We start from the raw sequence: 21,448 nt of genomic DNA, 5'->3' as shown, positions 1-21,448 counted from the left end.
TCTAATAATCCTGATCTGTTCATAGAATCATAGAATCAACAGTGCAGAAGGAGGCCTTTGGCGGCCCATCGTGTCTGCACCAGCCATTGGAAAGAGCACCCTACTCAAGCCCACACCTCCACCCATTCCCCATAACCCAGTAACCCCACCCAACATTAAGGGCAATTTTGGACACTAAGGGCAATTTAGCATGGCCAATCCACCTAACCTGCACGTCTTTGGACTGTGGGAGGAAACCGGAGCACCCGGAGGAAACCCACGCAGACACGGGGAGAACGTGCAGACTCCACACAGACAGTGACCCAAGCTGGGAATCGAACCTGGGACCCTGGAGCTGTGAAGCAATTGTGCTAACCACTGTGCTGCCCCTTGTCACTTATGGTGTACCTTATCACTTTTGATAATCAATATGCACAGCAACACTCCTCTCAACCACCTTTGTTGTTCAAGTGGCTTTTAATTTCTTCCTGGATTATTGTTCAAAACGCTTCCCCACCACCAATATTAAACTGATTGGCTTGTAATTGTCAGGTTTATCCTATTTTTTGACACTTGCAATTCGCCAGTCCTCTGGCCCACCCTTATGAATGGGTCCAGAAATAAACCAATGGCAGAGATTGCCTTACAAAGAAGGAACCCCGTACATTAGAACTTGGTAGTTAGTGCAAAAATAATATCCTGGGTATTGGACACTGCGTGGAATTGTCCCATTCTGTCCTCGGAAGGTGCAAGCAGAGATTCTGGTGGGAACCAAGTCAGAAACCCGTCAACGTAAAATCCCATTGCAATTCTCCCAGTGGTGGGTTGCTCGTCCTGCTGTCAGGTACCGCAACACTATTTGCGTTCATTTGTATCTCATGAATACTCATTAAAACAGCTGCCCGCCAGAATCCTGTCAGGCCTTTCAATCTTGCATCACAACAGCAGGAAATTACATAGGTCTAAAAACTGACTGAATAAAGACTGGGGTGCACAAGGTGGTCCTCCGTTTGCAAGAGACTTTGAGATGAGTGCAACAAAGCCTACTTGCCACAGCACTGTGCTGCCCCTGATATGCTGTACGCCACACTGCCAAGGCTGACTGGTTCTTGCCTCCATCTCCATGCCGGGCTGTTCTTCATGAACCCATGGACCCTTCTGTGTCATTATCTCGAACAGTACTGCGACTGGCGTTGGGGAGTACAGGGGTCTCCTCCCTTCCAGTACCGCACACCAGTATCTATCTGGACAACGCTGTGCTGCGGGACTCATGCAGCCATTGCAAGAAAGGTCTGAAGTTCAAACGGGGTTGGGGTGCATGGTGAGGCTGGGGTGGGGTTAGCCTGACGAAGTCCACGGGGAGCAATGTGGAAGGAGGGATGTGCAAAGGTGGGGTATGGGGAAGGGCAAACACAGGAGTCAATGTGGAAGGAGGGTTGTGCAAGGAGGTGGGGAGGACAGCGGCTCACAATGGCAAGCAGCGGAGCAAGTATGTGGATGAAGATGACCAACAACGGAAGGCAGAGGGAAGACCGAGGGGAAGGAAGGAAACTGGACCCTGACAAGGCTGCATGAAACACATAAACAAGGGTGTCTAAGGGATAGCACATGTAATATTGGAAGGGGATGCACACAGACTGCAGATTATGAGTTGGGATGGGGGTTAGTGTGGCAAGTTAGGGATGGTTCGTCTAAACACTAAAGAGGTCGAGGCTGCAGTGTTTTGTGAAGAACACTTGTCAATAGTCTTCTTTGGAAACAGGGACTATGTTAAGGCTCCTGTTAAAGTTCAGAGGTTGGCAGACAGGAGTCACAGAGTGCAGCAGTTCCTGCTACGAAATGGAAAGGAATAACAAATGATAGCGAGTCCAGGGACTATGCAGACCCTCACAGCCTGAAGTCAAAGAAGATAGTGTAGAAGAGCAATAGCCATGCAGCAGGAGCAATCATTGGAAACATGGTGCACTCAGATGCAGGAAGGGGCAAGGGTTGTGTACTTCAAAGAAAAAAAGCACAGCTTGGTGCCAATGTACCTGGGTGTGGTAGGCCTGTATTGGGTTGCAGAAGGTATGATGATGGTTACAAGGGGCATGTGCAGCCTGTAGACAGTGAACACATATTACATGGGAGAATATGTGTAGCTCTCTTTTGGGGAGGGAGGGGGGGAAGCCATCATAAATGGTGCGCACAGCCTCCAAATGGGGTGGGTACAGGTCCATGTGAGGCATGGATGCCTCTCAGGTGATGGACTCGGGAGGGTATTGTGTCAATGTCTCCACAACAACAGGGTTTAGTATTAATGAAGGAGGCTGGAGAACAATAGGTGGCATCTCTATCTGCACATCAAGAGGATCCAAGTAAAGCAGAGATATACAGACAATGAGGGAGGGAGGGTTGAATTCCATCCTGTAATAATGGTGCAGCACCACCATCTCGTCGGCCATGCAAAATGGAATCTTCCAAAATCAAAAGTAAGAACGGTTCTGATTGGTAGGGCAATGATGAAGTGGCCTTTGGCCTATTGCACACCTTTTGGCAATGCAATTCTTGGTGCTGCTATAGTGGACAGGGTCCACGTCAATTACACAAGACTCAGAGCCTTTTGCCCAGGAAGCAAGAGCAGGCCAGATTTCTAATTTTACACTTTGAAAGGGATTGGCACAACTCAATCGACTCACATCAAATTTTGAAAAGCTACATAGTGGAAGTCAGTAATGCAGCCTTTGGGAGTGAAAACTATCGTCAAAGGGGCACAGCTTCACCAATTCTGCCATCCCATCAGTGAAGGGGAGTGACTGGTTGACAATTAATGATAGTTATCAGTGGCCAAATAGTTCAATTCATTCACCATAAGCAAACAAACACTCGTAGTTATAATTCGGAGCCACATTGGTTCAATGGGGTAATTCACAAGTTCTCACACCTCTCACAGGGCTCCAGGTGTCACATCTGTAGAATGGAATGCTGCTCACCTTTGTGTGTGTGTGTGTGTGTGTGTTCGTGTGCTCATTTCCCAGAGGTTAGGTAGCATGAGAAACAATGCAATCTAAGCTGCCAAAGCTTATTTTTCCCACTTCTCCCATAGGCCTCATGTTCACACGTTTCTTTTCAGCACCTTTTAACCATTCTGGTCTTCAATATGTCTTTTCAGTGAGGAGGCAAAAGGCAAGTGGACTCCTCCAGTTGGCCTTGCAATCCGAGAATGGATGATGTCATCCCTTCCTGATGCTCACGACTCGGCCTCTGCAGTTCCATCAGTCCAGGGACTCATCAATATCCTGGGTTCCGGCATCCCTCCGAGTCCTGGGACGTCCCTGCCTCCAACCTGCTCCATCAACTGTGAGATGCTCACCAGTGAGTTACCCAGTTAATCTACTAGTTGATCCCACCGAGGTGTGAGTATCTGCACTGGTGGAGGATGCACGTGACCAAAGTAATGCCTCTTCCATGCTGAAATCTGAGAATTCACCCTCTGAGTTGCTCGGATCACTGGATTCCAGGGGGCACAAGGATGGTCTGGGCGGTTCGGCTGATTGCCCTTATGGGAAGGGAGATGGCATTAGTACATCACGGGGATAAATGATGGGAGATGTTTACACACGTGAGTTTTGAGGAATGACTGTGTATCCTTAGGGTTCTTATTTTTGGTCGCTGTCCCCACTTCGCCATCAGCAGCAGTGCGGTCCTGATCCTCCAGGCCAGCTCAAGGACTCTTCCGTCATGTGGGGTAAGGTTGTGGAGTTCTCTCATGACTCCAGGTGGCTGTGTCCTCTCACGCCAGTTGGGCTCTATTTTGTCTGCGGGGATCCAGGTGGGTAGATTGGAGGTAGGAGTTCATCTGAGTCCAATTCAGATGACTTTTTTAAAAATATTTTTATTAAACATTTTTTATTTATACAGAACATATAAGCACCTCAAAAGAAAAACCACCCCCAACCCTCCAACCATTTCCCTCCCCACCCTCCTAATATCTGTCACCAACCAGTTCCTTGAAATACATGACAAATGGCCGCAATCTTATATAAAACCTCGATCCTCTCAGCATATATTTAATTTTCCCAAGTACAAAAACTCCAAACTCCATGATACCCCAGTCACACCGAGGCACTGGCTCGAGAAGCTGACCTCTACTCCAACAGAACCTGCCTGCGAGCAATCAACAAGGTGAAGGCTAAGACACCTCCCCCCGGCCTCGCCCGCAGCTCTGGCCGGTCCGAAATCCCAAAAATGGCCTCTCAGGGACCAGGAGGACGTGGCGTTCACCCTCCGTAGGGCTTCACACAACACCCCCCCCCCCCCCCCCCCCCCCCAACATCCTCGTTTCAGACTGCACAAACCATGCTTACCGCTAGCTCCTCCAAACTCGCAAACTGCCCCTCCAGGAATAAATCCCCCATTATCACTATCCTTTTATCCTTCCAACCTCTAAACCTGGCGTCCAATGTTGCAGGCTCGAGCAGATGATTATCCCGAATCGGATCCATCTTCGACCCTGCCACAAATTTAAAATGCTGCCGTAATTACCTCCATAGTTTTAACCTGGCCACCACCACCGGATTCCCCCAAACTTTCCCTGGACTGAACGGAAGTGGGGCGGTCACTAGTGCTCACAAACCCATCCCCTTGCCCAACCTAGCCTCCATCTTCACCCAGACATCCTCCTGACCCCCAGACCAACTCAATACCTTCGCCATGTTCGCCGTCCAGGAATAATAAATCAGATTCGGCAGCGCCAAAACCCCTGACTGTCGGTCTCTCTTCCGGACCACCTTCCGAATCCTCGTCGCCATACCCGGCCAAATGAATGACAAAATCCACCCCCACAAAGAACACCTTAGGTAGAAAGACCTGAAGGCACTGAAACAAAAACACAAACCTTTACTTACTGCCCTCGCCCAGCCAAAGTCAGAGGGAGTCTGTCCCACCTCTGCACGTCCACCTTAACCTTGCTCACCAAACTTGTAAAGTTCAGTTTCAGTAGTCGTGCCCAGTCCCGGGCCACCAGTACCCCCAAATATCTAAAACGAGAACTCGCCGGCCAGAACGGTAACACCCCCAAGTTAGCTCCCTCCCCCGGTAGAGTGACCGGAAAACATTCACTTCTTCCCGAATTCAATTTGTACCCGGAAAAAGCCCCAAAATGCTTCACAGCCCCATTATATCCCCCATTGTGGGAACCGGGTCCGTGATGTACAGCAACAGATCGTCAGCAAATATTAATACGCTATGCTCATCCCCGCCTATTATCCCCTTCCATTTGCCCGACACCCTCAAGGAGATGGCAACGGCTCAATTGCCAACGCAAATAGGAGAGGGGCATAGGGCTCCTTTGCCTCGGTCCCCTAACAATCGGAAAATTAGGGTTGGGCATTAAATTCTGGCACAGCCTGCGATGTCCACGTCCCATGAACGAATAAAAAAAAACTCTACCCTATCGAAGGCGTTCTCCGCATCTAAAGCCACTATCACTCCCCCGCTCTGCCTGGGGCAATACCACATTTGATTCTCCCAAACAACCTGCAGGAGACACCCCTCCAACATGAGTACCAGCACCATCGCCAAAATGTTTACATTAACATTCAACAACGAGATTGGTTGGTTTGACCCACATTCCACTGGGTCCTTGTCCTTTTTCAATCGGAGTACGATTGATGACTGATTCATCGTCTCTGGGACAACCCCCGGGCCACCGACTCCTCAAATGCCTCCACCAATAATGGCACCACCCGATCTGCAAACCTTATAAAACTCCACCGGGAACCCACCCGGCCCTGATGCCATCCACATCTGCATACTCCCAATCGCCTTCCTAACTTCCTCCACCCCCAAAAGCTCCTCCAACGCTTCCCGATCCTCTTCCTCCAACCTGGGACATTCCAATCACTCCAAAAGTTCCACCATATCCAACTCATACCCCAACGGCTCCAAGCTGTACAACCTCTTATACAAGGCCTCAAACACTCCATTTAACTCCTTCGCTGTTGACGCCAGCTCCCCACCACCTCGCTTAAACCTGAACAATTTCCCAGGATGCTGCCTGCCGCCTCAACTGGAACGCCGACAGGTAGCTTACCTTTCCCCACACTCAAACTACCCCCTTGCTCGTCTCAACTGCCGCCACCGCTTTATCTGTAGACACCAGGTCAAACTGTCCCTGCAGCAGCTTCCTGCTGGCCAAAACCTCCAGAGTCGGGTCCTCCTGATATTTCCCATCCACCTCTAATATCCCATTCACCAGCCGCTGGTGTTCCTCCCTTGCTTCCCTATCCACCTGCACTTTGTATGCAATTGCGTCCCCCCTACCACTGTCTTCAGTGCCTCCCATATCCCAGAGGGCGAGACCTGCCCATTCTTATGAAACTCTACATACTCATCCAACAACCTGGCCACCTTCACACAAAAACCCAGATCCGCGAGCAGCCCAACATGTAAACTCCACGCCGGCTGCTGGGCCTCACCCCTCTCCAACAACACATCAACCAGTTGCAAAGGGTGGTCGGTAATCACAATCGCTAGACACTCCACATTCCTTACCCCTGACAACAATGACCTCCCCATTATTAAAAAATCAATCCAGGTGTAGACCACGTGCCCTGCGAAAAGAAGGAAAACTCCTTACCACCCCGGTGCAAAAAGCATCATGCACCCGCCCTCCCCCACCCCTATCTCCTTCATAAACGCTGCCAGTACTTTCGCCCCACCCCTCCCCCGACAGGGTCAGCGACTTTGGTCTGCAACGGTCCAATTTCAGATTCAAAACTGTGTTCAGGTCCCTCTGCCCTCGGTGGCTCATTTGCCCATGGCTTTGACCGGAGCAACTGGTGCACCGATCCAACACTGGGGGGGCAGTGTTGTCCTCCTCCCCCATTCTCCGACACAAACCTGGTCGGCCTAGGGCCCTCCACGCCCTTGGGCAGCCCCACAATCCTCACGTTATGCCCATGCGGTCTGTTCTCAATGTCCTCCACCTTGCCTCTCAGGCCCTTATTTCTGTCCTCCATCTTGGCCAGTTCAGCTTCGAGCCAGGCGAGTTGGTTGCTGTGCCTCAACAGTGCTTCCTCCACCCCCTTCTCTGCCTCATCTTGCTCCCGCACACCTCTGCTGTTCTTCCAAGTGACTCCCTTATCAGGGCCAGCAGATCCTACACTGAATGTTTGAGCAATTCCAACATCTCCCACCTTGCCGCTCAAAGGCTGGTCTTGTTGGGGTGGAGGCCAGCTTCTCCAACCTGCGCCTTGGCTTGGCGGGTGGACCTGCTGGAGTTTTGACCCTGGAGAAGGTGAAGTCCAAGCTGGGTGGATGGGGGGGGGGGGGATTTCCAATTGTTAGGGTTTGTTCATCATGCACTCTCGGGAGTTGGTTACCAATGACTGTTGAGGGGAGGGGGATATGGGATGCGGGTGAGGGGTTGGGGGGGGGGGGGTTCCTGGGTTTGGGTGCGATTGTTTTTTACATTGTTGAGGTTCTTTTTTTCTTTTGTGTGGTGAAAATGGTGACAATTTGTTGAATAAAAATATTTTAAAAAAACTGATGTTCAAATTCCACCACCATCACCTCCGTCAGTGTATTGACTGTTATAAATGTGGCCCCACCTGGCGAGCTTGACTCCCCCATCTTCCCTGCCAACCTATCTTTCGCTGTGCTCGACCCTGCCAGTGGACTGGCACTCGAATCCTTCCTCCCAGCAGCTTTTGTTGGCTCTTCATAGAATTTGCAGTGCAGAAAGAGGCCACTCGGCCCCTCAAGTCTGCACCGGCCCTTGGAAAGAGCACCCGACCCAAGCCCACACCTCCACCCAATTCCTGTAACTCAGTAACCCCACCCCACCTTTTGGACTCTAAGGGCAATTTTTAGCATGGCCAATCCACTTAACCTGCACATTTGGACTGTGGGAGGAAACCGGAGCACCCAAAGGGAACCCACACAGACACGGGGAGAACGTGCAGACTCCACACAAATAGCGACCCAAGCCGGGAATCTTGAACATTCTTCACCAACTAAATCTTACTGGGGACAAATTTCCCTTTGATTTTCCCCCCCCAAAAATGGAAAATACCAAAAACCCAGGACCCTAGCGGAAGCTACACAATGTGCGACCTCCTCTTACATGCCACCATCGGAACTCTGGTTCAGATGGTTAAGGAGTGGCATGCGTGGAACTTGAGTGGTAGCAGGGATATGAGGACCTGAGCTGAGACCAGAGTGGGGGAGAGGGCACCAAGGTGTTTGGGAGGGGGGAAAGAGGGCCTCATGGCAGGTGGGCAACATGCAAGGTGGCTGAGTGATCGGTCACCTTGGAGGTGCAAGGAGTGGGCAAGGGAGTGCATTGAGAGACTGGACTTACCATGGCTGAAAACAAAAACAACCGGCAGTTGAAGAGGATTAATTAAGGAGAGCCAGCACAGATTTGTAAAAGGCAGATTGTGCTTGACTAATCTAATTGAATATCTTGATGCAGTAACAGAGAAAATTGATGAAGGGAATGTGGTGGATGTTGTTTGTATGGATTTTAAGAAAGCATTTGACAAGGTACCACATAAAAGGTGATTAACAAAATTGAAGCCAATGGAATAGGAGGGTCAATAGACATTCTTTCTGTTCTTAGCTTAATACTTTATCCAATTGGATACTGACCAATTCTTTAATGAACCTTCTGAAATACTCCATTAGTTGCATATTGACCTGAACTGTGTGCTGAGCAGCGAGGTGACTATCTTTTATTGGCCTTGGAAAAAGATGTCACAAAGATCTATCAAACTCTATGGTGTGAATTTTAATTTTCCCGACATTAATTTCATCCATAGGGGACCTCTAGCATCCAGCAGTAGTGATGTCATCAGCAGGCTATATGGCCAAAGTTTCATCATTTCCTTTTTATAATTTTACACAAAAGCAACTCAGTTTCACCACATCTAATAAGGTTACATTTTCTCAAGATTTTTTTAATATTGAAAGTAGTGTGTAAAAAACGAAATTTTTAAGGTAATTTTTTTTTATCTTTGAAGACTTCAGTAGTACAGGAAATCAATGGCAGCAACTTTGGATTTCTATCTTTAACTGCGTGTACGAGGACTTGAGAAGTTGCTGTCACTTTCACAGAATAATGATAAGACCATAAGATATAGGAGCGGAAGTAAGGCCATTCGGCCCATCGAGTCCACTCCACCATTCAATCATGGCTGATTTCAACTCCATTAACTCGCTCTCTCTCCATAGCCCTTAATTCCTCGAGAAATCAAGAATTTATCAACTTCTGTTTTAAAGACACTCAACGTCCCGGCCTCCACCGCCCTCTGTGGCAATGAATTCCACAGACCCACCACTCTGGCTGAAGAAATTTCTCCTCATCTCTGCTAAATGCTAAATGGTGACAGCTTTGCTGTCATGACACCCACAGATTATCTCCAATAATTGGCTGAATGAAATCTTAGAATCAATCTATACATAGAATCATGGAATTTACAGTGCAGGAAGAGGCCATTCGGCCCATCGAGTCTGCACCGGCCCTTGGAAAGAGCACTCTACTTAAGCCCAAATCTCCAGCATATCCCTGTAACCCAGTGACCCCACCAAACTTTTTGGATTATTTCAGAATCTGTTAACACCAGTCACAAAATCTTTAAATTGAGATTTTCCACTGGCCACTGTCAATGTTGGTGACAATCAGATTTGTAAAAGTAGATAAGAGAACAAAGATTTATAATGGTGATACTGGAAGGGAGATCCTAAATGGCAGATCTCCATCCAGTTTGCCATTCCCTCCAATTCTGCTACCATTTTCAACGGGTGGCGGGAGTACTTGTCCGCTTTCAGGCAGTTGTACCAAAAGGAGGCTATAATGACATAGTGACATCTATTACCCCATATGCCATCATTTCTCTCTCATTTTTGCTGACTAATATTCACATCCGTTTCTTCTAGATGTCTAGTCTTGCTCCACACCTTGAAAAAATTTAAGATGCCTGGATTCAATGTCAACAAGTGCAGTTAAAGGCTTATTTTTTTCCCCATGGTTAACTTGCGACAATGCAATGAGACATGGTAGGATTTTCCAAGTCAATAGAAAATGATTACACATAGAGCCATCCATGTGAGCCCTTGCTCCAGGTTATGACCTAAGCCCTTGGCATGTTGAACATTTGCTCCATATGACTGGGGATTTCCTGCCCTGCAAGGGCAAGATCCAGATCGCGCCGGGTGGAGCGAATCAGGTGACTCATCTGAGGTTTTGCCCGTGGAGCCCAATTTGGGGCACGCGCGCGATTTACCCATTGCGCCCCTCCATAATTTTAGTGAACCCTCCACTGTTTTTGTATTTATCGCTGAACCTCCTCTTGGTATACATGTGTGATATGTGTACTCTTAAACGTAGCCTTGTGCTCTTCTCAGGCGCTCCTGAGCAGCAGGAATACATGAGGTGGCTAGGTGCTGTATTCCATTATGGTCCTCTTGGAATTGACAGACATTGTCTCAAAGCATTTTAAGACCTGACAGGAACTTGTTACAAGCCGTACTCTTTGTGCTACTTTATGGGAAGCCTGCCCATTCAGAAAGTACTATTCTGAGTTTCATGTCTGTATCCTGTTAAGCATGCTATATACTGCTATAAAATTCCCTCTGAGGCATCTTATTTTCAAGGTTCAAATTGACTGCCAGGTGTTTTGACATTGGAGAGCAGTTTTATTGCTTTGTTTTGGACGACGTTCTGGGTCTAAATGGCTGTTATGTCATGATAACCTGAACAGTATGAGGTACTCCTCCAGCTGCAGTCTAAACAGGACTTTATATAATGTTAGCATAACCTCTGCAGGTTTCAACTCAAATTATCTTGGCTGTAAGACAATTGGCCACTGTGGACGAGCAAGGATTAGCACTTACATACAGTGCAACTTGTTCTGGAATTCAATAGGTTTGGCAGAGAGGAAAGGAGACCACATCTTACAGAATTAAACTGGGTCTGTGTGGGTGGTCGTAGATGGAAGCTTTTGTGTTGCCATTGCACAGTACCCTTAGAATAGATTTTCAAATACTGAATCTCCAGGAATTAAAGAAAAATTGAGGCTTCAGTCAACTCAACAAACCAGTTACTTTACCAGTCAATGAGGTATTGAAATTGTAATACATTTCACACATTTTGAACACAGAAAGGACACAAAGCAAACAAATTTACTAATGGGACCAATGCCTGCTCAGGTTGGATAGATTGCCCCACTGATAAAATGGAATGCTTCTTTTAGAGCATTACAGGTGGAAGTCTAAAACAGCTGTTAAACCCTTAAGTTTGTAAAGGCCTTAAAGCCCATCAAAGAACTTCATCCAGAAATTAGTCAACTGGTCATGCATAGTCAGGCCTCAGCTGTCACCCTAAGACTCTCTGCTTCTCTTCCTTTAATACTGGCCTCTTCGACCAAATGTTTGTTTGCCTGCTCTAACATTGCAATGTCAAATTATGTTTGATACGGCTCTTCTGAGCTGCCTTGGGACATTCTCTTATGTTAAAGGCACCATATAAATAAAAATTGTTGATAGATGTTTCTTTTTCTAAAAAGAATCCTTTAGAACCAGGGGCAGACGTGTTCCCCAACTCCACGGTTGTTGCAGCCACTTTCTCTACGACACACCCTCCCTAACCCATCATCAACTACGACTATCGCAAACAATCATAGATCAAAATTTGCTCCTTACTAAAATGATCTAAGGGTGTTAAATGATCCATTTTATTGCCCAGTATCAAACCCCTCTGTCCTGAACTCTGTTATCCTGACTTTGGCCTTTAGCGCACCTTTCATCGCACCATCAAAAACAGCACTATCAACTTCCTAGCCTCACGCTCCAAAATTTCTTACCGTATCGCCTCTGCCTCCCCTGGTTTACTACCCTCCTTAAAATCCATCTCTTTCAACAATATGTTCATTAGTCACTCCAATTATCTCAACTCCTATTATCTACTTTGCTGCAATTTCTATTTCTTTTTGATTGTACCCCTGTAAAGTTCGATTCATAATTGTTATTCCACATTGAAATACTAAACAAATGCATGATTTTGTTATCGTATGCAGCAATAATAAATTATTCAGTAGCTAAGGCTACCATATGAAATTTCCCAATATATACAAAAATGCTATGCTGAAGCATGAAATGCAACTGGAGAACTAAAGGTTGCTATGAAGATAAAACACTCACCTTCATTTTAATTCTCTTGTATCTCATACGCACAAGCCAGCCTCGGGCAAACTTCTGAATAAAGGTGGCTGCCATTTTCTTTTCATAAGCAGATGGACCCCTCCCCTTAGGATGAAGAGCATTTAAGATGTCCTTATGTGGTTCCATGTACTCTATTCTTCTATTCCGCAAAGAATTGAATTTCTGCAAGCTGCAAAAATGTTATTCTCAAAATTAAATCTAGAGAATTTCATGTCATCTATCCTTGATATATTGAGGTACATATATCCTCTATTTTATTCCAGTAGTAAGGACATCATCTGTTTACAGTTCAACCAACAGCAGTCCCAGAGATAAATCTGGTACGAGTGAGTTATTTTAAAGGAAAGATTACGGGCGGGATTCTCCGCTCCCAAGCGTGTGTTTCTCGGCGGCGTGTGCGGTTCGTTGGCAGTGGGATTGTCTCTTCCCACCACTTGTCAATGGGATTTCCCTCATGCCGCTGAGAAACCCGCAGGCGGGGTGCGCTGCCAACGGAAAAAGAGAATCCCAACGACCGGAGAATTCCAGCCCACATTTGCGTACAGATGTCTTGATTTACTTTGGGGCAGCACGGTAGCACAGTGGGTAGCACAGTTGCTTCACAGCTCCAGGGTCCCAGGTTCGATTCCCCGCTGGGTCACTGTCTGTGCGGAGTCTGCACGTTCTCCCCATGTCTGCGTGGATTTCCTCCGGGTGCTCCGGTTTCCGCCCACAGTCCAAAGATGTGCAGGTTAGGTGGATTGGCGGTGCTAAATTGCCCTTAAGAGTCCGAAAAAGGTTTGATGGGGTTACGAGGATAGGGTGGTGGTGTGGGGATAGGGTGGAGGTATGGACAAAGGTAGGGTGCTCTATCCAAGGGCCGGTGCATTCCTTCTGCATTGTAAATTCTATGATTCTATTTCATTTATTCATTTAAAAGGTACAAGTGGAAATAAGGCAGATTTAAATCCTATGCCAGTGAATTGACTCACAGGATTATTTCTTTAAATCCCACGTTCTCATAGACAGGGCTACAGTTCAGTCTTCAGTGAGACAACTGGCCCTGTTATATTGGTATAGACTGGCAGCATATGTGATGCCAGTCCCTGAAAAGCAGATCTTGTGCAGACGGCAGCGAAATAAGTACAAAACAGTTTAAAATCACCATGATCTGCAGCTCAGGAGACCGACTACGAATGTTAAACACTCAACTGGGATCAATATAAAAGGATCTTGTGAATGTGTTAATGTAGATTTCAGTTACTGCACAAGCAGACATCCACTTTCTCTGCAGCACTATCTATCTACTTGGTGCTGGGTGCTGTGGAATGAACATCAGTCAAACAGTTACATTTAGAAAATGAAAATAACAGAAACAAGTTGATGTGCACTTGTAGAAGTGTAAAATCTAGCCCTCATTTGTGAGAATTAATGCTATTTTGCACTGTTTTTCTGCAACTTAGAACAGAAAGATTATCATGAGTGAGGTGTGAATCACTGCCATTGACTTCTCGGTGGCATTTATTTGACTGAGTGTAACATCAAGGAATCCTAGCAGAATTGAAGTCAATGGGAATCGGGGGACATTTTGGACAGAGGGAGATGGTTGTGGTTATTGGAGGCCAATCATTACAGCCCCAGGCTACCACCTGTAGGAATTCTTCAAGTGTGTCCTAGGTCCAACTATCTGCAATTGCTTCATCGGAGACATGGCTAGAGCAGGGACAGGAATGGTTGTTGCAGGTGCCGGGGTTTAGATATTTCAGTAAGCTCAGGGAAGGTGGTAAAAGAGTGGGAGGGGTGGCATTGTTAGTCAAGGACATTATTACAGGGGCAGAAAGGACGTTTGATGAGGACTCGTCTACTGAGATAATATGGGCTGAGGTTAGAAACAGGAAAGGGGAAGTCACCCTGTTAGGGGTTTCCTATAGGCCTCCGAAAAGTTCCAGAGATGTAGAGGAAAGAATTGCAAAGATGATTCTGGATCAGAGCGAAAGCAACAGGGTAGTTGTTATGGGGGACTTTAACTTTCCAAATATTGACTGGAAATGCTATAGTTCGAGTACTTTAGTTGGGTCCGTTTTTGTCCAATGTGTGCAGGAGGGTTTCCTGACACAGTATGTAGATAGGCCAACGAGAGGCGAGGCTATATTGGATTTGGTACTGGGTAATGAACCAGGACAGGTGTTAGATTTGGAGGTAAATGAGCACTTTGGTGATAGTGACCACAATTCAATTACGTTTACTTTAGTGATGGAAAGGGATAGGTATATACCGCAGGGCAAGAGTTATATCTGGGACTTCCAGTTGCGGCTATGCTGAGCTAAGTCGCACGTTCGGCAGCTCCTGCCAGAAACGGACTTTTGGGCTCTTTTGAGGGACCCCAGCGGCATTTGTTCGACGGTTCCCAGGGTGGGAAGGTGACAGTACGATTTCCCCAGCACTGTATGGATTGGACCAGGAGTGGAGTGGTGAAAAAAGTAACTCTGGTGCAGTGAAAGGTGCGAGGGAGGAAAGCCAAGATGGCGGTGGGTGGAGACCAGGCAGCATGGGCGCAGTGGGCGCAAGAGCAGCAGGAGTTTCTCAAGCGCTGCTTCATGGAATTGAAAGCAGAGCTGCTGGAGCCGATGAAGGCTTCGATCGACAAGCTGGTCGAGACCCCGAAGGCCCAAGGGGCGGCGATCCGGGAGGTGCGGCAGAAGGCCTCGGAGAATGAGGAAGAGATATTGGGCCTGGCGGTGAAGGTGGAGGCGCACAAATGCGCTGCATAAGAAATGGCAGAAGTTCGAGGACATGGAGAATCAGGCGAGGAGGAAAGATCTGCGGATTCTGGGTCTTCCGTAGGGAGTGGAGGGATCAGCTGCTGGAGCATATGTGGTCACGATGCTGAACATGCTAATGGGCGCGGGTGCCTTCCCGAGGCCCCTGGAGCTGGATGGGGCCCACCGAGTCCTGGCTAGGAGGCACAAGTCTAACGAGCTGCCGCGGGCGGTATTGGTGCGGTTCCACCGTTTGGTGGACACGGAGTGTGTCCTAAGATGGGCAAAAAAGGAGCAGAGCAGCAGGTGGGAGAATGCATAGGTCCGCATATACCAGGACTGGAGCGCGGAGGTGGCCAAGAAGAGGGCCGGGTACAATCGGGCTAAGGCGGTTCTGCATCGGAAGAGGGTGAAATTTGGGATGTTGCAGCCGACGCGTCGGTGGGTCACATTTAAGGACCGGCACCATTACTTTGAGACGCCGGAGGAGGCGTGGACCTTTATTCAGGCCGAAAAGGTGGACACGGACTGAGGGTCGTTTGTGAGGGGAGGTCGCGGGGGGCTACTGTGGTTACTGTGCTTTGGGGGATGTTCTATTCTGTTCTGTAGTTTCCTTGGGTGCTGGGTGGGGTAGGGTGAAATGGTTCGAAGTGGGGGTTTTGTGAGAGTGTGGGCGTCGGTCGTTGGAAGGACGGGGCCCCGTTGGGGGGAGGGGAGATGGGAGGCCCGAGGTGGGGGAGCTGGGATGAGGCCGCAAAAGGGAGCTGCGCCAGAGAGGGCGGGGCGGGTCTGATGGAAAGCGTGGGCTTTTTCCCACGCTAGGGAAGGAAGGGGGCAGGGCAGGGGGGGAAGGGCGTTGTTGGAGAGGAACGCCCGCTGATGGACAGGAGAGGGGGGGGAGACTACCACACTGGGGGGTCGAAGGAGTGGCGGGAGTGTCCGGGGTCAGCAGGAGTCAGCTGACTTACGGGAGAGCTATGGGGGAGCAACGCAGCTAGGGGGGAACCAAGCTGGCAGCGGGGGGGCGGGGGGGGACGGACGGACTGGGCTGCTGCTGCATTGGCCAAAGGTGAGCTGGAGCTCGGAGAGGGAGTCGGGGCGGGGGTCTGCCGCTGGGGGGAATGGAGAGTGCGGGAGGCGCGGGCACGTGGCTGGCCTAGAAAAGGGGATGGATAATTGGCGGGGGGGGGGGGGGGGGTGAAGCCCCCTGATCCGGCTGATATCTTGGAATGTGAGAGGCCTGAACGGGCCGGTCAAGAGGGCCCTTGTGCTCGCGCACCTGAAGGGACTGAAGGCAGATGTGGTTATGCTCCAGGAGACGCATTTGAGGGTGGCAGATCAGGTTAGGCTGAGAAAGGGGTGGGTAGGGCAGGTTTTCCACTCGGGGTTGGATGCAAAGAATCGAGGGGTGGCGATTTTGGTGGGGAAGCGGCTGTCGTTTGAGGTGCTGAACATCGTGGCAGACAATGGAGGTAGGTATGTGATGGTGAGTGGTAAGCTGCAGGGGGTGCGGGTGGTATTAGTGAATGTATATGCCGCGAATTGGGACGATGCCGGATTTGCACATTCTCCCCGTGTTTTCGTGGGTTTTGCCCCCACGACCCAAAGATGTGCAGGGTAGGTGGATTGAACACGCTAAATTGCCCCATATTGGAAAAAAAATAAAAATAAAAAGAACAATGGGGGGGGGGGGGGGACTTCAACACGGTACTGGATCCAGCATTGGACCTCTCCAGGTCCAGGACGGTTAAGAGGCCAGCGGCGGCCAAGGTGCTGAGGGGGTTTATGGACCAGATGGGAGGAGTGGACCCATGCATGTTTGTCAGGCCGGGGGCCAGGGAATTTTCTTTTTTCTCCCACGTCCATAAAGCCTACTCCCGGATAGACTTCTTCGTTATGAGCAGGGCACAAATCCCGAGGGTGGAGGGCACGGAGTATTCGGCCATAGCCATCTTAGACCATGCCCCGCATTGGGTGGAGCTGGAGCTAGGGGAGGAGAAGGACCAGCGCCCGCTGTGGCGCCTGGATGTGGGCTTGCTGGCGGATGAGGAGGTGAGCGGGCGGATCCGGGGGTGCATTGAAAGCTATCGAGAGGCTAACGATAATGGGGAGGTGCAGGTGGGAGTAGTCTGGGAGGCGCTGAAGGCGGTGATTAGGGGTGAGCTAATCTCCACTAGGGCCCACAAGGAGAAGAAGGAGAGGGAGAGAGAGCAAGAGATTGGTGGGGGAGATTTTAAGGGTGGATAGGAGGTATGCAGAGGTCCCCGAGGAGGGACTACTCAAGGAGCGACGAAGCCTCCAGGCTGAGTTCGACCTGTTGACCACCAAGAAGGCAGAGGTTCAGTGGAGGAAAGCGCAAGGGGCAGTGTATGAGTACGGGGAGAAGGCTAGCCGGATGTTGGCACATCAGCTTTGGAAGCGGGAGGCAGCGAGGGAGATTGGGGGAGTTAGGGATAAAGGGGGGAACATGGTGCGGAATGCGGTGGGAATAAATGGGGTATTTAGAGACTTTTATGACGGGCTGTATAGGTCTGAGCCCCCGACGGAGGAGAGGAGGATGCATCGATTTTTGGATCGACTGAGGTTCCCGAGGGTGGAGGAGGAGCAGGTGGCTGGGCTTGGGGCACCAGTAGGGCTGGAGGAGCTGACTAAGGGGCTGGGGAGTTGCAGGCGGGGAAGGCTCCGGGGCCAGATGGGTTCACGGTGGAATTTTACCGGAAGTACATGGACCTGCTGGGCCCTCTATTAGTGAGGACTTATAATGAGGCGAGGGAGGGGGGATGGGGGGGGGGGGTGGGGGGCCTACCCCCGATGATGTGCAGAGTGCTGATCCTTAAGCGGGACAAGGACCCAGTACAGTGTGGGTCGTATAGGCCAATCTCTCTCCTCAACGTGGATGCAAAGCTGTTAGCGAAGGTTTTGGCTACCAGAATTGAGGACTGTATCCAGGGGGTGATTCACGAAGACCAGATGGGTTTTGTTCAGGGAAGGCAGCGGAATACCAATGTGCGGAGGCTCCTTAACGTAATCATGATGCCTGCAGCGGAGGGGGAGGCGGAGATAGTGGCGGCGATGGACGCAGAGAAGGCCTTCGATAGGGTGGAGTAGGGGTACCTCTGGGAAGTGTTGAGGAGGTTTGGGTTCGGGGAGGGGTTCATTAGTTGGGTTAGGCTACTTTACGAAGCCCCGGTGGCAAGTGTGGCCACGAATCGGAGGAGGTTGGAATACTTTTGGCTGTACTGGGCGACGAGGCAGGGGTGCCCCCTATCCCCCTTGCTATTTGTATTGGCAATTGAACCTTTGGCTATGGCTCTAAGGGAGTCCAGGAACTGGAGGGGCTCGTCCGGAGGGGGGAGGAACACCGGGTTTTGATGTATGCCGATGACCTGTTACTGTATGTGGCGGACCCAGTGGGGGGGATGCCGGAGGTGATGCGGATCCTCAGGGAGTTTGGGGACTTTTCCGGGTATAAGCTCAACATGGGGAAGAGTGAGCTCTTCGTGGTATACCCAGGGGACCAGGAAAGGGAGTTAGACGAGTTTCCACTGAAGAGGGCGGAAAGGAGTTTTCGGTACCTGGGGATCCAGGTGGCCAGGAGCAGGGGGGCCCTACACAAGCTCAACTTTCGAGGCTGGTGGAGCAGATGGAGGAGGAGTTTAAAAGGTGGGATATGCTGCCATTCTCCTTGGTGGGTAGGGTACAGTCGGTGAAGGTGCTCCCGAGATTCCTTTTTAAATTCCAGTGCCTCCCCATCCTGATCCCTAAGGCCTTTTTTAAGCGGGTCAGTAGGAGCATTATGGGATTTGTCTGGGCGAAAAAGACCCCGAGGGTGAGAAGGGTGTTTCTAGAGCGGAGTAGGGACAGAGGAGGGTTAGTGTTACCTAATCTGTGTGGGTATTACTGGGCTGCCAATGTGGCGATGATACGCAAGTGGGTAATGGAGGGGGAGGGGGCGGCGTGGAAGAGGCTGGAGATGGCGTCCTGTGTGGGCACGAGTCTGGGAGCGCTGGTGATAGCACCGCTGCCGCACCCGCCGACTAGGTACACCACGCGTCCTGTGGTGGTGGCGACTTTGAAAATTTGGGGGCAGTGGAGGTGCCACAGGGGTGAAGTAGAGGCTTTGGTTTGGTCCCCGATCCGGGAGAACCATCGGTTCGTCCCGGGGAGAATGGATGGAGGGTTCCTTAGCTGGCACAGGGTAGGAATTAGAAGGATCGGGGACCTGTTTTTAGATGGGATGTTTGCGAGCCTTGGGGCACCGGAGGAAAAATTCGGGCTTCCCCCCGGAAAAGCTTCAGGTACATACAGGTAAGGGCGTTTGTAAGACGGCAGGTGAGGGAGTTCCCGCTGCTTCCAGCACTCAGGATCCAGGATAGGGTGCTCTCGGGGGTGTGGGTTGGAGAGGGCAGGATCTCGGCGATCTACCAGGAGATGCAGGAGGAGGAGGAGACCTCGGTGGAGGAGCTAAAGGGTAAATGGGAGGAGGAGCTTGTGGAAGAGATAGACGAGGGTGCATGGGCGGACACCCTGGGTAGGGTTAATTCTTCCTCCTCTTGCGCCAGGCTTAGCCTGATACAATTTAAGGTTCTTCACAGAGCGCATATGACAGGGGCGAGGCTGAGCAGGTTCTTTGCGGTGGAAGACAGGTGTGGGAGGTGCTCGGGGAGCCCAGCAAATCATACCCACATGTTCTGGGCGTGCCCGGCGCTGGATGGGTTCTGGAGGGGTATTGCGAGGACAGTGTCTAAGGTGGTGAACACCCGGGTTAAGCCGAGCTGGGGGTTAGCGCTATTTGGGGTATCGGACGTGCCGGGAGTGCAGGAGGCGAAGGAGGCCGGTATTCTGGCCTTTGCATCCCTGGTAGCCCGGCGGAGGATTCTGCTACAGTGGAAGGATGCGAGGCCCCCAAGCGTGGAAGCCTGGATCAGCGACATGGCAGGGTTCATTAAATTGGAGAGGGTAAAATTTGCCTTGAGAGGGTCTGTGCAAGGGTTCTTCAGGTGGTGGCAACCGTTCCTAGACTTTCTAGTGGAGCGTTAGGAGGTGGTTAGCAGCAGCAGCAACCCAGAGGGGGGGGGGTACTTTGTGTTTTCTACTGTGTTTATTATTGCATAATGGGGGGTTTGTGTATTGGGGGAATTTGTGATGTAGTTGTAAGATGTTTATTTATGTGTTCTTTGTTTTTCTTTTTTCTGTTTGTTGAAAATATGTAAACATTTGAATAAAAATATTTCTAAAAAAAAAAGTTATATCTGGGGGAAAGGCAATTATGATGCGATGAGGCAAGACTTAAGATGCATCGGATGGAGAGGAAAACTGCAGGGAATGGGCACAATGGAAATGTGGAGCTTGTTCAAGGAACAGCTACTGCGTGTCCTTGATAAGGATGTACCTGTCAGGCAGGGAGAAAGTGGTCGAGCGAGGGAACCGTGGTTTACTAAAGCAGTCGAAACACTTGTCAAGAGGAAGAAGGAGACTTATGTAAAGATGAGACATGAAGGTTCAGTTTGGGCGCTCGAGAGTTACATGTCAGCTCGGAAGGACCTAAAGAGAGAGCTAAGAAGAGCCAGGAGGGGACATGAGAAGATCAAGGATAACCCTAAAGCTTTCTATAGATATGTCAGGAATAAACGAATGACTCGGGTAAGAGTAGGGCCAGTCAAGGACAGTAGTGGGAAATTGTGCTTGGAGTCCGAGGAGATAGGAGAGGTGCTAAAAGAATATTTTTCGTCAGTATTCACACAGGAAAAAGACAATGTTGTTGAGGAGAATACTGAGATTCAGGCTACTAGACTAGAAGGGCTTGAGGTTCATAAGGAGGAGTCTGGGAAGCTAGGGAGGAGATTGCTGAGCCTTTGGCTTTGATCTTTAAATCATCTTTGTCTGCAGGAATAGTGCCAGAAGACTGGAGGATAGCAAATGTTGTCCCCTTGTTCAAGAAGGAGAGTAGAGACAACCCAGGTAACTATAGACCAGTGAGCCTTACTTCTGTTGTGGGCAAAATCTTGGAAAGGTTTATAATCATCTGGAAAGGAATAATTTGATTAGAGATAGTCAACACGGTTTTGTGAAGGGTAGGTCGTGCCTCACAAACCTTATTGAGTTCTTTGAGAAGGTGACCAAACAGGTGGATGAGGGTAAAGCAGTTGATGTGGTGTATATGGATTTCAGTAAAGCATTTGATAAGGTTCCCCACGGTAGGCTACTGCAGAAAATACGGAGGCCTGGGATTCAGGGAGATTTAGCAGTTTGGATCAGAAATTGGCTAGCTGGAAGAAGACAAAGGGTGGTGCTTGATGGGAAATGTTCAGACTGGAGTCCAGTTACTAGTGGTGTCGCACAAGGTTCTGTTTTGGGGCCACTGCTGTTTGTCATTTTTATAAATGACCTGGAGGAGGGCGTAGAAGGATGGGTGAGTAAATTTGCAGATGACACTAAAGTCGGTGGAGTTGTGGACAGTGCGGAAGGATGTTACAAGTTACAGAGGGACATAGATAAGCTGCAGCGCTGGGCTGAGAGGTGGCAAA

The 21,448-nt window shown here is 49.7% G+C and overlaps 1 protein-coding gene across 1 annotated transcript in view; it reads right to left on the bottom strand.

Moving 5' to 3' along the window:
- LOC140409392 (IQ domain-containing protein M-like) overlaps positions 1–21,448 on the bottom strand; it is a 215,625-nt gene that overhangs the window by 45,678 nt on the left and 148,499 nt on the right. The window contains exon 4 of the mRNA XM_072497840.1: positions 12,163–12,352. Coding sequence (XP_072353941.1) covers positions 12,163–12,352 — 190 coding nt within the window. The remainder of the gene's footprint in view (positions 1–12,162; positions 12,353–21,448) is intronic.

This window comes from Scyliorhinus torazame, chromosome 3 (assembly GCF_047496885.1).
Source record: "Scyliorhinus torazame isolate Kashiwa2021f chromosome 3, sScyTor2.1, whole genome shotgun sequence".
Lineage (NCBI taxonomy): Eukaryota > Metazoa > Chordata > Chondrichthyes > Carcharhiniformes > Scyliorhinidae > Scyliorhinus > Scyliorhinus torazame.
This window is presented reverse-complemented; position numbering and strand designations above follow the sequence as displayed.